This window comes from Meles meles, chromosome 3 (genome assembly GCF_922984935.1).
Source record: "Meles meles chromosome 3, mMelMel3.1 paternal haplotype, whole genome shotgun sequence".
NCBI lineage: Eukaryota > Metazoa > Chordata > Mammalia > Carnivora > Mustelidae > Meles > Meles meles.
The window spans coordinates 124,153,514-124,168,726 of record NC_060068.1 but is presented as its reverse complement, the minus strand read 5'-3'; the positions used below and the strand labels follow the sequence as shown (position 1 = coordinate 124,168,726).

Sequence of the window (15,213 nt, the reverse complement as noted above, 5' to 3'; positions counted from 1 at the left end):
GTGTAATTTGTCTATAGTGAAATGCAAATCTTAAATGTACAGTTCAATGAATTTTTTCCATATGTATCCGCTTGTGCAACAGCAGCATATTCTTCTACCTAGAAAGTCATATATGGAAGTTAAAAATAAACAATAATGGTTTGCACTTATATAGTGCTTATTACGGTCCAGGTGTGCTGCTCCAAGTGCTTTACACATATTATTTTATGCTTGAAACCTTGTGAAGGGAGGAGCTCCCATTTTCTCTACTGTACAGATAAAGAAACATGGATATAGAGAGATTCTTGCTCTTAATATCCTCCGTCATTGGCTCTGTAGCACTCATTGTGTGGCCTGGTCCCTAGTGCATCAGAGGAATGAGAGTGGAGTCTCCTTCATGGCTGACATTTCTTTCCATTCCTCTTCTTCATAGTCTACTTAATGACTATGGCTCCTGGGCTAGGAGGCTGTGCATGATGCTCTAGCAGGAGAGTCCTTGAGGGAAAGGGCCAGACTTTAGCTATGTTCCTCCCCAGTTTCAACAGTCGGGTCCATTGTAGGTGCTCTAGAAATAGTGGTTGACTCTTGTTGCCAGAAAACTCTGCCCTCCGGCTCCTACTTGCTCCTACTTAGTAAAGTGACAGTGTTGACAATTGTATTGGCTGCATTCCCTGGGCAGGTGGGCTGCTTAACCACCTTTGGGGTCTCTCTGAACCTGTCTTTGTGATCATCGACAAATTTCAAGTGAAAATCCCTCATGTTTCCACGCCCCTTTGAGCTCCCTTGTCCCAACATGCATCCTCAGACATCATGTTCAGACCCCAGGTGTCGCTACTTTTCCACCTTGACTTTCTTCTCATCCTCTTCCTTGTCTTCTGTATCTTCTTTCCCCTCCTTTTTCTTCTTTTTCATTTCTTCTCATCATGGTCTTCATGACTGTCACCAAATAAACTTTGGTTAGGTACTAATCTGTTAAATACACTATAATAGCCCATTCTAAATGCTTTTTGGGATGTGGACATGTTCAATGTGTCTTCCATTTAGTTGAATTTATGCTTACCCATTTGTAGTGGATCATTTTCAGACATATTTAGCCAGCTGTTCCTTTGACATCTCCATTTGAATGTCTTACAGATACTCGAACTCAACATTTCCAAAGCTGTATTCATTCTGTTCATGAAAACCTTCTCCTCTTCTCTTATTTTTCTGTCAGTCATTTGGAACTAGCCCTCAAATTTTCTTGTGCCTCATTTTTCACTTTTATTCAATCACTAAGGGCTTTGAATCTTCTTGTATATGCCTCGAATTTGGTCACTTCTCTCTATATTTACCACTTACATCCTGGTCCCACACACCTCTGTGCGGTTTATGATGCTTGACATTTCTTGGGTGCTCCATAAATATTTGTTTGCATGAAAAATAAATGAAGGTACCATGTGAGGACAAGCCTGCAGTCCCGAACCCTCTTCCATTTGTAGTTTTTATATTTTGCGTAAGCACAAGACACAGTCAAAGGAACTGAAACCATTAGCTTTTCTTGGGTTCTTTTCAGAGTTAAAATTCCACAGTTTGATGTCAAAAGCAGCTAAACGCTACTAAACTTTAATGTAGACCATTAACTCAGTATGAAAAATTTCTTAAAAAATTTAGTACCAGGAAACCCTTCTCTTACTGAATTAGTTCTCTTCTACCTTAATGACCAACAAACTCTAGAACTTGGGTGATTTCCTCTATTGTGCTGAGAGTTTATCACACGAGCGGACAGCTACATTTTAAGGGCACTTGAGCCTTATGTTAACTTTTACATTGGCATGTCATCTTCTTTCTTTTTCTTTTTCTCTTTTCGGAGTAAGGTAGCATGGGAAGAAATACATATAACTAATAATAAACATATCAACATGTCATGCCCAAAATAAAATATTAATGTCAGATTCATAGGCCTACAGTTGGAGGTTCATTGGCAGGGACTGAGCATAATTGAAAATACAGTGCGTTTCATTGTATGTATTTTTTATACTATTCCTACCAATTGATTGGTTCTTTTCTTTATTACACTTGGACTGCCCTGAGGGTAAAGACCATGTATTGTCCTCCTTTTGTACAGAAAGCTTATTACATGTTGTTGACTGATATTTATTCTGTTTACTTTCTCCTTTCTCACTTCTTAGCCCAGCTTCCTCTTCATTGGCTTCAGAGTCCAAACGGTATCTCTTTGATCCACTCATTAAAATATTGGGTCTTGGGGCACCGGGGTGGCTCGGTGGGTTAAAGTCCCTGCCTTCAGCTCAGGTCATGATCCCAGGGTCCTGGGATGGAGCCCCACATCGGGCTCTCTGCTTAACAGGGAGCCTGCTTCCTCCTCTCTCTCTGCCGCCTCTCTGCCTACTTGTGATCTGTCTGTCAAATAAATAAATAAAATCTTTAAAAAAATATATTGGGTCTATATATTTGATTCATTTCTTAAATCACTTTTGCGTTGGGCCTTCCAGGAGAGGGCTTACGTGGGCGCTGTTGCAGGAATGGAAAAACTAAGCGGGCAAAAGCCCTGTCTCTGTTCTCTACCTTCTTAGCTGAGTGCTTTTAGAAAAGAAGAGGCCAGAGGAGAAATTCTCCTCATTTCCACTTTTATTTGTGGGGGGCAAAAGGCAGTGATTTTCCCCCCTTCTTTGAAGTTTGCTTCCAATTATTCAGCTTGTTTGAAATATATTACACTTCTCTGTTTTCCCTTTGTAATGAGCAATACTGGATTTTAAATGTATAGGGCTGTAAATGAGAGGGGCCCCAGCCTCCTCTCCTCTGGAGCCGTTATGGGGAAGGTGAGAGGAAGAGAGAATCAGATGATGATTGGAGACAATTACACAGCCATTCCATTTTGCTAATGCTTGAATCCAGGAGAATTTTCTCATTTAATTCTCTGAAATGAAGGGCCCCTCTGTTAGCCTTAAAATGTAAACAAGAGGCTTTTGAAGTGCGCTTTTTCCAGAAATGGAATGCGGGCTGCTCATATTGATCCAAAACATTGCTGTTGGTTTTTGTTCTTCTTGGTATTCATACATTTTGTGATGGCAGCAATACAGGACTGCTCAGGGGGCGGCTTGAGGATTGCGGGCAAGTGGCATTATTATTCTAAGTTGCAAACAGAAACGTAAAAAGATGTTCAGAAAAAGCTTACCTGAGCTCTCTTCTAGTCTCTCCACACACAAAAGGGAACATAAAAATCCAAGGCGTGTATCCCAATCATTTCAATTTATATCCACCTCTTCGAACGCAGTCCTCCGAGTTTGGTATTTCAGACAGCAGCGCACTTTGTTGAATGATACAGGTAATAGCTTTGAATCCATTTCATTCCAGCATGCCTGGTGCAGGCGTTTTGTCAAGTACAGATGTCGGCAGCAGCTGAAGGAAACTGAAGTTCCCACGTGCTTTGCTTTGGATCCCAAAACCTTTAGGCGTAACATCAGATCCCCACATCTCACTATACTTAATAACTACAACTGAATTTGTATGATGCCTTATTTGGGTCCTCTTAGGAATTAGGCATTTTAATCCCCAGTTTTAGAGGAAGGGAGGTAAAATGACCTATCTAAGGCTACACAGTCTACCAGCACTGAGGCTGGGACCCGGATCTAAGTCTCTGGACCCTTGATCCAGAGTTCTGTTCACTTCCCATCCTTGCCTCTGTGATGGGGTAAACCCAAGAATGGGAAGGTATTGCCAGAAGGGCTGCTCAGGGAAGGTGGGGAAGGTGAAGAAGCACACATGCTTTTCTGCTCCTTAAACATCCCTTCCCCAGCCCCCAGCTACTGTCACTTGGTTTCTTCAAGGACAGCACCGAATAATAAATATTGCAATAACTTGACACTAAATGGGGTTCTGATTCTGAGAGTTACCCTCAATGTAGGCAGACAGGGCTCCCTCTCTGAAGTCAGCAAACACTCATTCATTCATCTAACACTTATTAGGATCCTACTGTGTGACAAGATTGTTCCAGGAACTGTAGGAAACAGGATTTGATTGAGATTAGACATTATGCTCCAGGCTCTCACTGTCTTCTAGGAAAAGGTAGGAAATGGTTTGAAAGTCATCATTGCTATTTGCTAACCAACTTTGGTGAGATGGGTAAGCTCAATCAATTGTAGCTCAAGAAATAGTTGGTTGAATTAACAACATGAAAGTGAATGACTGAATGGAAGGTTGAACCACCAAGCTGATGAGTGCTCATTATTGTTTAGGATTCCAGGTCTGGAATTTGTTTGTTTGTTTCTTTTCTTCCCCTGGGACCATAACCCTTACTAAAAAAACAAACAAAAAACAAACAAACAAAAAAAAAAAAAAAAAAAAACACAAACAAACAAAAAAAAAAACCAAAACAACCAACCATTAAACAAATCAATCGACCAGGATCTTGGATATTCTATTTCAGCCAGCTTGAGGGAGCTGACAGGTTCAGAGGGTGGTTGCCTCATGCTGGCAAAATCTAGGAGCTGGGAATGGTTGTCTGTGCTCATGCACGTGTGAGTGGAGTTGGAATGGTGCTAGCACTGAAGCCAGACAGGCCCGTGTTGGAATCTTGCCTCAGTTGTAGTCACCCTAGCTAACTGACCCTGGGTAAGCTGCTTGGAGCTCCTATTTTCTCATCTGTAAAATGGGGATAACATAATAGATGGAATAGGTTTTGGTAATGATTAAATAAATTTTTAGTGTGGTGCCTGGCACTGAGAAGGAGTTCAACATATTGCCTGTTGCCTGTCTCATACTTAATATCCCCCCTCCCATTCCCTTTCATTCTTAATAGTTATTTCTGGATAAATGGTTTCTACCCTTCATTAAAACTTTTGTTATAATGACTCCTTCTGCTGAGAAAATTCCGAGTACACCTCCTCAAATTAGCTCAGAAAGAGTTAAAGGTGAAAGAGTTCTTGGTTAAGTATAGAGTGAAATTCATGAAGCCATCGAATCCTGTGGAGTCTCGGAAGGGCCAGGGGCTGAGGTAAGGGGATTAAGGGATCTGTGTAGCATAGTGTGGAAGAGAGGCAGTGGGTCAGGGATGATAAGCCCTGGAGGGGTGTGGGTGGTACTGACTGTTCTAATAGGTGTCCTAAGTGCTTACAAATTAATTTGAATTCCAGAAGTCACTGAATTAGAATCAAATGGGCACATGGGATGTAAGACACAGCTCTTTGCAGCCAAAAAGCTAACTTAACTCATTTCTCCTCTTGCATGAATTTGAAATGGAGCATAGTACTTTGATGGGAATCTTTCTTTAATGATGGCCCAGATTATCCATATAAAGGCCACTTGGTTCCACCCCAAGCTTTTCCATTTGCTTCTCCTTCCATTAGTCAGGGTTAGGAGGTGGGAGAGACAGTCTTATAACAGGCTGAGCTACACTCATCTGGTGTGGCACTGCGAATGTAATTGTTCTAAGCGTTAGGGACAAATCAAATTTGGGGTCATGACTCAATTGGCCATATCTGCACCTTTATTTTCCTAAAAGCACTTTCTATGGAGCTGGATTATGGTTTAATGAGTGAGCTGGCTGGGAGGAGGCCGGTCAGCAGTGGCACTGAAAATGATCTCAGAAAGTGCAAAGGGGTAAGTGAAAGAGGTACCTGTCAGAACACACCAATTATGCCCTAATAGCTTGTAGAAGACGCGATGACAGGCCTCCTCTGTAGCTGCTTCACGCCACCAGAGAAATGTTGATGGGAATCTTTTCATTACTTGCTAGTTGAGGCAATGAAATGGTGCCCATGATTAGAGCCTACTTTCGTAAACCCTAAAATGAATCTATTATTCTCTCACTCAAATGTTCAAAATGCATGTGCTTGCACATTGATAAAGCACCTCTAATCCATCAGCAAGACATGTTAACTCTGCCCCAAGTCTTCCCACTTTTGTATGTTTCACGTGCTACAAACTAATCAAGCTTTCATCTTCTCTCCCCGTCGCCTTTACTGTAAGGAGATAGGATAGCTCGGTAGATGTGAACGTGGGCCCTGTTCTAGGTTTAAATCACAGCTGTGTGGTATTAGGCAAGTTACTGAACCTCTCTGAGCTTCAGTTTCCTCATCCACAAAATATGTATAATGATAAACTCTTCATACAGAGAATGCCTCGTAAATAGTAAGGGCTCAATAAACATTAGACCTCTTCTTTCCCTCCTCAAAAAGCCTCAGTAGTGTTCTGCCTTCCTCTCTAGGCCTACCCCCAACACTCATAAAAAATATAAAAACAAAACCTGCTAATCTCCATCCAAAGGTGAAACTCCTTACCATGGGCCATAGAGCCTGATGAGATCTGGCCCCAGTTGGACTCTCCAAGTTTGTCATCTCATTATTATGCTCCCCATGTTCTATCATGTGTCCACACTTGGTCCGTGTGATTCCTTCAACTTGTTAGTCAAATTTCCACCCCAGGGCCTTCACATGCTGTTTCCACTGCCTGGAATGCTCTTTCCTGAGATCTCCGCAGGCTGTTTCCTTCTCACCCTCAGGTCTCAGCTCAAGAATCTCCATCTCAGAGAGGCCCTCTTAACTGCCTCAAGTGGAATGGTCTTCCCTGCATGCCCAGACTCTCCTTCTCCCATTGCCCAGCTCATTGTCTTGCTGACAACTGTCTTTATTTGTCATCGCAACATCAATTCCAGGGCTCCGTGCTTCCTATGATCAGTGAGCATTTTTGTGCCCAACGGCTCCAAGAGGACTTTCCCAACAACTGACACCAGCTTCCCTGTGCTGTCCTTAGGCTGCAGGGGCCTGCTTGTCTGTGTGCTGGGAGCGCTTGCAGTGCCCATGGCTGTCCATCTCCAGGGTCGAAATACCCTACCTGCTTCGCCCCTGTGGCCCCCACTGCATCCAGTATTCGCTTTCTGTGACACTTGCCTGCCTTTGCAGCCTACTTAGCCTCTTCCGCCTTGATGGTCCCACTTCTCCATTCCCCTTCCAGTGTTTCCTAGAACACCTCTTGATAAGTAAGTCACCTTCACCCAAACTGCATCTCTGAGTTTGCTTCTGGAGAATCCAACCTATGACAATTATTATCCTTGTGAATTGTTTTTGATATCCACTAGAATATAACATCAAATTAAACTATCTGTCATAGTAATTATTTGATCTTTCCCTCTTTCTCTCTCTCCATATATATATCTATATATCTGTATCTATATCTATGTACTCCAAGACATAAATAGATTACAAGTAAACTACCAGAGTTTACAAATTATATTTATAATCAGTGTGACTTTCTTGGAACACAAATATACATCCTCTTAATTCCAGCAGCAATAAATCTATCTACCTGTCCTGTCATCACTATGTTTCATTTTCTTACAGGTTTAGTGCCATGCCATGTCTCATGTTAAATATAAAGGATATGTGGTAAAAGCAATAGCTGGGATTGAAGGTGAAGTGTGTATTTCCAATAAAGTTCTGGAAGTATATTTCTTCTTAAGCATTCACCCCTCTAAGATACCTAAGGAGAATTTTTTACAATTGCTGAGTTCTGAAATATCCAAATAGGCTGTGTTTGTTTAGCTGGGGAGACGTATTTTGGCTCTCAAGGTCCATAAAGTGAGGACGTGCATCATAGCAGATGCAGGCTGGAGGGGGAGTGAGGGACAATTCTGGATATTGCAATTTGGTGTGCTTTCAGGGAGGTAAGAAAAGTGAATCATGAGTTTCAGCTGAAGAATGTGGGGGAGGGGGGAAATGCTAGTAGAGTTGTAAGAGGCTTGTAACCTGATCCAGAATATGAAGTCTGTGGGTAGTTATTGATTTCCCAGTGGGTGGAATTACTTTTCTTTGTGACACACTGGCTGGAGGAGGGAGGTCGTGAGAACAAATTGTTATCTGTCAGAGGAGTTGTGTGTGGAGGTCCTCCTCCAGGTCCAGCTGATCTAACCTCATGGCCTCTGACACCCGAGAATGGTCCCCAACCAAACAGAAGAAAAGCACTGAGCCAAGCTTGCATTGCTCAGCCTTGCCTAGGGAGAATTTGGGGCTTCAATTAGGCATTTTATCTGTTTGCCAAAAGGGCTGTGGGGAGGACAGGACAAGCCTTGATAACCACAAACTCCTCAGAGTCCCCCATGAGGACTGAGCTGAGCTGAATTCACCTTTTGGTCAATAGGAACTTGGCTAAAGCAGAATGAGTTTCACCTTAAAGCCTGTAAAATATCGAATGGGGTTGAAGAATCGATTAACCTGTGTTGGTGACAAAGTAGGGGGCTGGCTATGAAACTCCGAGTGAAGGCTGCCATAGGCAGGGTTAGACACGGGGTAACTACACTGAGGATGTGACCAAGCCCAAAATGGATGCCTTGCTTGAGTTTAACCCTTCTCCCTCTGGTGAGAGCAGGGCTCCCAAGTCTTCTCATGTCTCTCCATTCTGTTGGCAGACCTGGGATGCATCTGGGCTCGAAGATCAGCCAACATGTCTCTAGTAGGGACATAAGGTGCCAGTCTCATCTTCATATATTTCATGAGTGATCCCTTTGGCTCTTCCTTACTCCACGTCCACATTGGGGCTTTTCTTTATGGACGTCACTTTATATCCAAAGACCTCTGCTGATCCTCGGTCAGGTGCATGGAGATTGGTGTGGGGCTGGTACTGAACCGGTACCTCTCAGAAAACCTTGAGACGTACCCTCGCTACTGGAGACAATTTGCATTTAGAGTGTGGGGTAATTACATCTTTTGTTTTCAGTTTGGGACCTCAACTTCATTTCTGAGGTGATAACAAGGATCTCACTGCTCATCCCATTACACAGACAATGACCATGTAGTGTGACAAATGATTAAGACAGAAGTTTGTGTGCTACAGGAGCATAAGAGAGGGTCACCTAAGACATATTAGGGTGTCTGGGATGTTGCCCTGGGGGTTTTGGCATTTAAGTTACCTAGAAGGCAAGAAGTAAGTAAAAATGGACGGGATAAAAGCATTCTGGGGAAAGAAAATAATGCACAAAAACTGAGAAGCAGGAGAGGAAGAGGCTGGGACAGCATGGGAAGTGGAATATGGGAAGGTGGGAAGGGTTTGGTCACAAAGGGCTTTCAACTATGCCACAGAGTTCAAAATACTTACCTTGAGGACAATTGGAAACCATGGAAGAATTTCAAGCAGCAAGTCCTGTGGTCAAGTTTGAGTTTGGGGGAAATTCCTGCTACTGAGTTTGGAAATGGGGAGATCGGCTTGGGAGACTTGGAATGGAGTGTGGAGAAGGCTAGCTTGGGGACAGGGTGGATATGACTTCATGGTGGACTGGCATTGGGTTCAGAGAGAGGAAGTAAATTTGTTTGGCTGACTGGGTGACTGGGGTGCCTTCACTCTGAGACAGAGTAGAGGAGGAGCGGACCCGTGGGGGAAGATGCTGAGTTGTTATGTGGTTCTTAGGTATGTTTCCTTCTGGAGCTGGGTTGGGGCTATGGTCACAGATGTAGTTTTGGCCTGATGCATCTCAAGGTGATTTTCCAAAATGGAAAAAGCATCTCCATTTCATTCTTTCTATGGGGCTAATATTATGGACACGGAGGCGAGGGAAAGGACCTTCATATTTAAAGAGTCCCTGAGTCTTGCAATGATTGCAAAAGCATATGACACTTCAAGAGAGCTATGGATGCTGGCAGTAGCACCTTCTTCCATAGGACAAAGCTTTCTCCAAGAAGGAAGAAATCAGAGCCCAGAAACACTGTATTGGCCTCTCTGCCATCATGTCAACAAAAGAAAGCTCTTTTCTGTGACAATACAGAGTTGAATAGCTCTGCAGTTTCTTAAGTCCTGGTCCAGTTACAATTCGGGCTTGTTACCTGGTGGCAGACCTCCCAACCTTTGTCGGGTGTCAGGTACCTGGCGTGGGTTTGCAGATCTCTGACACTCATTGGCTCTGCTTGTAAAGATTAATTTAAGACGCTGGCAACATTTCTCTTTTAGACCGTTTGTATTTGTTTGCTTGACAATCAAGCCACAATTTAGAAATGCTACTTCCTGAAGCTCTAGAGGCTAATATAATTTCACAGCTCCAATTACAAAGGAGAAAAATTATTTCATTTCACAACAGAGGAGCCAGACGTTTCTGAGAAATCATGGTTAAGGAGAAGACAAAGTACTTTCTGAAAAGCAGGCCACGTTATTAATGGCCTCCTCAGCTAGAATTTTGCTGACTGTCAGCACCAGGAGGCTTTGTCTTTTGTGGGGATGCTGGGTTTTTGATAATCTGTGAAGGAGAGGACTTTCAGACTGATCGACCAGTGCTTCTGCCGGGGCCTGGTCTGGGGTGCCCACATCAGTAGTTCGTAAACAATGCTAGCACATCCACTTTCTTTCCAACTGGCAAATAAACCCTAGCTCTAGCCACTTCCTCTGAACCTGTGTTTCGTGGGAATCATAGACTTTGGGATGAGGACTTAACAACCATTTAGCTAATCCCTTCATCTGACTCTTCCAATACCTTCTCACCATCCTATCCACAGACCACTTAACTACTACTTAAATACTTGGTAGGGATGGAGAGCTCAAAACCAGACCATGAGGATCTGCTATTTTAACTCTATTTGTAGTAGAATTTAAAGTTTCTGGTGACTTCCTGAGGAGATCTACATTAACATCTAAAATCTCCCAAGAGGCCTTTTCCCTTGAGTTCCTATCTTTGTAATGGGATCTAATGCAGTGACTAGAACATCAACAGAATGAACCTTTAAGGAAAAACTTGACCTTTGTTACCACACAGCTCTGTTGTATGAACAGTCCTAACAGGTTGTCACTCCCAAGAGGTAAAGGCACCAGGTTTTTTCCCGTCTATTTACTCCTGCTTCTTAACTTCTGTTGGCTTTGCTGCTGCAATGGGCCAGTAACCCCCGACCGTTAACTCCCACCACAGAACGGTGATTGACGCTTAGGGAGGCTTCCAGCTAAATGAATGAATGAGTTAATTAACTGCCTGAATGGATTAACCTCTTATCTGTCTTTACATATCTCTTTACATATCACTCTAGGTCCTGGTGATTCCATTTTACAGAGTTTTAAATGATTTTAATCTTGAGTCACAACAGGCTCTTTTAGACTAAGACACTGTCTTCTTATGCTTTAAACTCCAGACAATTGACTGTTCTTGATCTATTTCTTACTACCTTATTTTCCAGTCCTTTTAAATCTTTAGCTTCAGCAAAAGACAAAAAAGTTACATCAGAGGCTGGAACTTTAGAGCGGCAGAACCAGCGCTTAATAGTCTCATTTGTCATCACCTGGGCTATTGCAGTGGCATAATCACGGGTCTCTGCCCTTTGCAGGGTCTCTGCCCCCTTTTCTTCCTCCAGCTACCCTATATGTTGCAGGGACACAAGTCTCCTTAAAACACATCTTTTGAGGACTCCCTTTTGGGCAGAGAACTGTGGGAGAGCAAGACTTTTTGTTGTGTTTTAAATTTCTTTTATTTTACTTTCAAAAGTAACTTCTCAAAGAGGAAGAATTTACCATCCTCATCTAACTTAGAGAATGCACAATTCTTAGCTTCCAGCTGGTTTTATTTATGACAATGTCACTGAAGGCAGAGTTGAGAAGTTAAGTTTCAGCAAGTTGAGGAAGTCATTCATCCAATCATTCATCCAATGGCAAAGAGTTTAGAACTTGAAATGAACTCACCTGGCTTTCCAACATTGAGCTTGCAAACACATATCATTTTCTCTAACAAACAAAAATTTCCCAAGTTACATGCCAAAATCCTTTAGAAGATAATAGCTATCTACACTTGGGCACATCCTTCTGTTTCCTATTCAGTGAAATGGGGAAATAGTGGTATCTACCTCCAAAGTCATTGGAAAGATTGACTGAGGTAATCCATGCAAGACACTTAAAACAGTGCCTGGCACGTTGTAAGCATTCAGTATGTTAGCAATGGCAGCAACTGTTGTTAAAGTTCCTTCAAGATTCAGATTTTAGGGGTCATTCTAATTAGGATCAGATGTCTAGTCCTTGTCCAGAGAAGGGCAAGAAGCCTTATGAGAGTGTCCCTAGGATTATAGTCCTCAGCAGGGTGGCTCCCCAGAGTGAAACCAAGGTGCTGTGCCAGGAGATGGTATAGATGTTGGGGTGACAGAACAAGAGATGTTTTCTCCTTCATCCCACCTTTATCTTATTCTGTGTTCTGCCATGGCTCTTTGTTTTTGCTGCTGCTGATCTTTGTCAGATTCTAAGTATCTAATGGGTGAGAATCTTATCTTGAAGTATAGCCTTCGTCATGAAAGTATAGCCTTCCTCATCAATGATGTTCAATACCTGTTTGTTTTAATTGAATTAAATTGAATTAAAATGAAATCTTGGGGTATAGGATTTATATCTCAGCTCTAGAAGCTGAGTAGATGGGTGGAGGTAGTTTGAAAAATTTTGGGAATTATTTTTTGGTCCTTGGAAGCTTTGCCATTTTCAAGAGAAATACAGAAACAAAGCTGTGTAGGATTCCAGAACTTTCCAGAAATTTCCCGAGACAGCAATGCTAAGAGAGATACCTTTTTTGGTGAATATTTTAATTTATTTCAAATGAAATACATTGTGCATAAGGATGCAAGTAGGAGGTGTTCACTTTTATACTGTCTATGCCAGTGAAAAATGTTCATCGCTAGGGCTGTGACCAAACAAAAAAAAAAAATATCCATAATAGAGAAAACTATACAACAACTACAAATGATTCATTTGATCCCTATGTGTAATAACATAGAAAGTGCTCCAAGAAGGGGAGCGTTTCAATAGGTGAGTGAAGAAAAATCAAGGTACAAGTCAAGGTATAAGACAAGATACAGAATAATCTCCTTTATGAAAAGGACACAAAAACACTATATGTTTTATACTGATACATATGTGAAACCATAAAAAGATCATGAAGGTTTATCATCACAATATAATATATTTTACTTAAGTGGAGGCCAAATCAAAATGATACTACAGATTTTATACTGGTACATTTCTATATGCATACACATACATAAATTTTATATGTATGTATATATATGCATATTTATTTCTTTTACACACATATATATGAAATAAAAGAATTGGTTTCCTCTGGGGAGTGAGTGTTGGGGGAGGGACTGGAATTGTGAATGAAGGTCTAAGGAAATCTTAACCTAATTTTTCATATTTAAAATTTTTTATAAGGAAAACATATCATGAATTATTTATTTAATGAAAAATTATCTAGAAGGAAGGAAGGAAAGAAAGAAAGAAAAGGAAGAAAAGGAACTACAGAATGAGGATGCTCAAATACCTCTGAATTGCCTCCTTCCCAGAGTGCCGGGACATTCTTCTTCCTGTCATCACCAAAGAACTGAAGGAGTTGCTGGAACAGAAAGATGAGATGCAACACCAGGTCCAGGAGAAGAAGTACTGTGTCGAACTACTCAACAGCATTTTGGAGGTCCTCAGCTGTCAGGATGCGGTGAGTCCTCACGATGATGTAGATGTCCTGGACTCAGACTAGCAGTGAGCTGATTAAGCTCTAAAATATTGATGCTGATGAATAGCAGTTGAAGTCTAAAGATAAAAGTCAGTGGCTTGCTCAGCGGGCCTACTTTTCCAGTGACTAACCCCCATGGCTGTGAAAGATGGCTTAGGGATTGGAGTTAAACATGTAGCATTATGTCACCATGTTTCTTGTTGGACAGGATTTCTCAGGGGGTAGGTATGGACGTATTGTGGACTTTTAAAATGATTTGTCCATTTACTAAAACCTTTGCTTGCAAAGGCCAGAGGGAGAGTTTCTTATGCCTATACAGTCAAGAAAACTCTCTTGTCCTTTTTTTGTTTTAGCTGATTTACTTTGATTTTGTTTCTTTGGGTATCTCCTGCAATGGTGAAAACGGTTAAGGCTTTTTCTGGCTGAGCACATTGCTCAGGCCTAGACTCTAGAGACAGGATGAAGAGTGGAATGGTAGTAGGCAGGTGGCTATGCCAGTGAATCCAGTGTCTATTTGGTAGACATCATCCAGAGATTAGGCAGCGACGGCACCGAAGAGAAAGTTTCAGGGGAATAAGTAGAGGGCTTCCAAAAGGTCAGAGTCTGCAGAAGAGAGCAAGGGAGATAGATTAGTGGTAACAGTAAAGATGTAGATTTCTTAAGATTTGGAAGAGAAAGGTAATGGTTCTTGATTTAAATCAGGTTCATTTGGCAACCTCCCCTTGTCTTTGCTAATTGTCCGAGAGCACTCCTTTCCTAGATGGGCTGGTTTCAGAGGACTGGGTAGACTTAAACAACCAAGTATTTTGTAAGTATTTATATAAGTATTTTCCCCCACCCCCTCTCCTCTCAAGAAAGGGCTCAAAGAAGGGCTTTCTGGGTGAACTATATTTGTGATTGGCTATCATTAGAAAACACTGCAGAACATCCATTTTATTCCTTTACTGCTTGTATCCCTTAGTCAACGATTGTTATCAACTTCCTTATGCTTCTTGTCCTTTCCATTTTTTTTCCATCCTAATTAAGCGTCTTATCTCATTACAAGGTAAATGCAGTAGCTTAACTCACCCATTCATTCATTCATTCATTCATATACATAATACATCAACTATGTGACTGGCATTGAGGACACACAAGCCTGGTCTCTTTCCTTAAGAAAATCTATACAGATTACATAAATAAGCAATTGCAACATAATATAATGTCTAAATTGCATGGATGCATATAAAATGTACTGGAGCTACAAAGACTTTGAGAGGGTGTGTGTGTGTGTGTCTGTGTGTCTCTGTGTGTGAGTGTCTGTGTATTGATTTTTGTCAAGGAAGTCTTCTCAAAGGAATTGAAGCTGGATGTTCAAGGATGAATAATAAAAGATCAGAGCTACTACTTCATTTGCTGTTTTCTAGGCACTATGCTAACTGCCATCTATATTTTCTCTCTGCTCACCCCGATTGGAGCTAAGGATTATTATTCCCATTTTAAAGGTGAGAAACCTGAAATTCATAGACTTAGCATTCAAGGCCAGACAGCAAATAAATGATGTGGTCAAAATTCAAATCCAGGTCAGTCAGACTCCAAATTCTGCACAGTCATGGGCATTAGAGATACAAGAGCATGGTCTTTCCCTCTCATTTTCTTCCCATCCTCCCTCTTTTTCTTGGGGGAGATGGAGATTAATGCCCAAAGGCTTGGAGAAAGCAAGATTCACTCTGTGATGTTGTCATGATGATGGTGGTGTTTTTATAAGTGCACTCACCAACCAGCTGTTGAACTGGTTCCAGTCTTTGTTA

At 41.7% G+C, this 15,213-nt stretch overlaps 1 protein-coding gene across 1 annotated transcript in view; it reads left to right on the top strand.

Moving 5' to 3' along the window:
* Window positions 1-15,213, top strand: part of DOCK2 (dedicator of cytokinesis 2) — a 407,119-nt gene that overhangs the window by 141,717 nt on the left and 250,189 nt on the right. Inside the window, exon 26 of the mRNA XM_046000057.1 lies at window positions 13,257-13,405. Within this exon, the coding sequence (XP_045856013.1) occupies window positions 13,257-13,405 (149 nt within the window). The remainder of the gene's footprint in view (window positions 1-13,256; window positions 13,406-15,213) is intronic.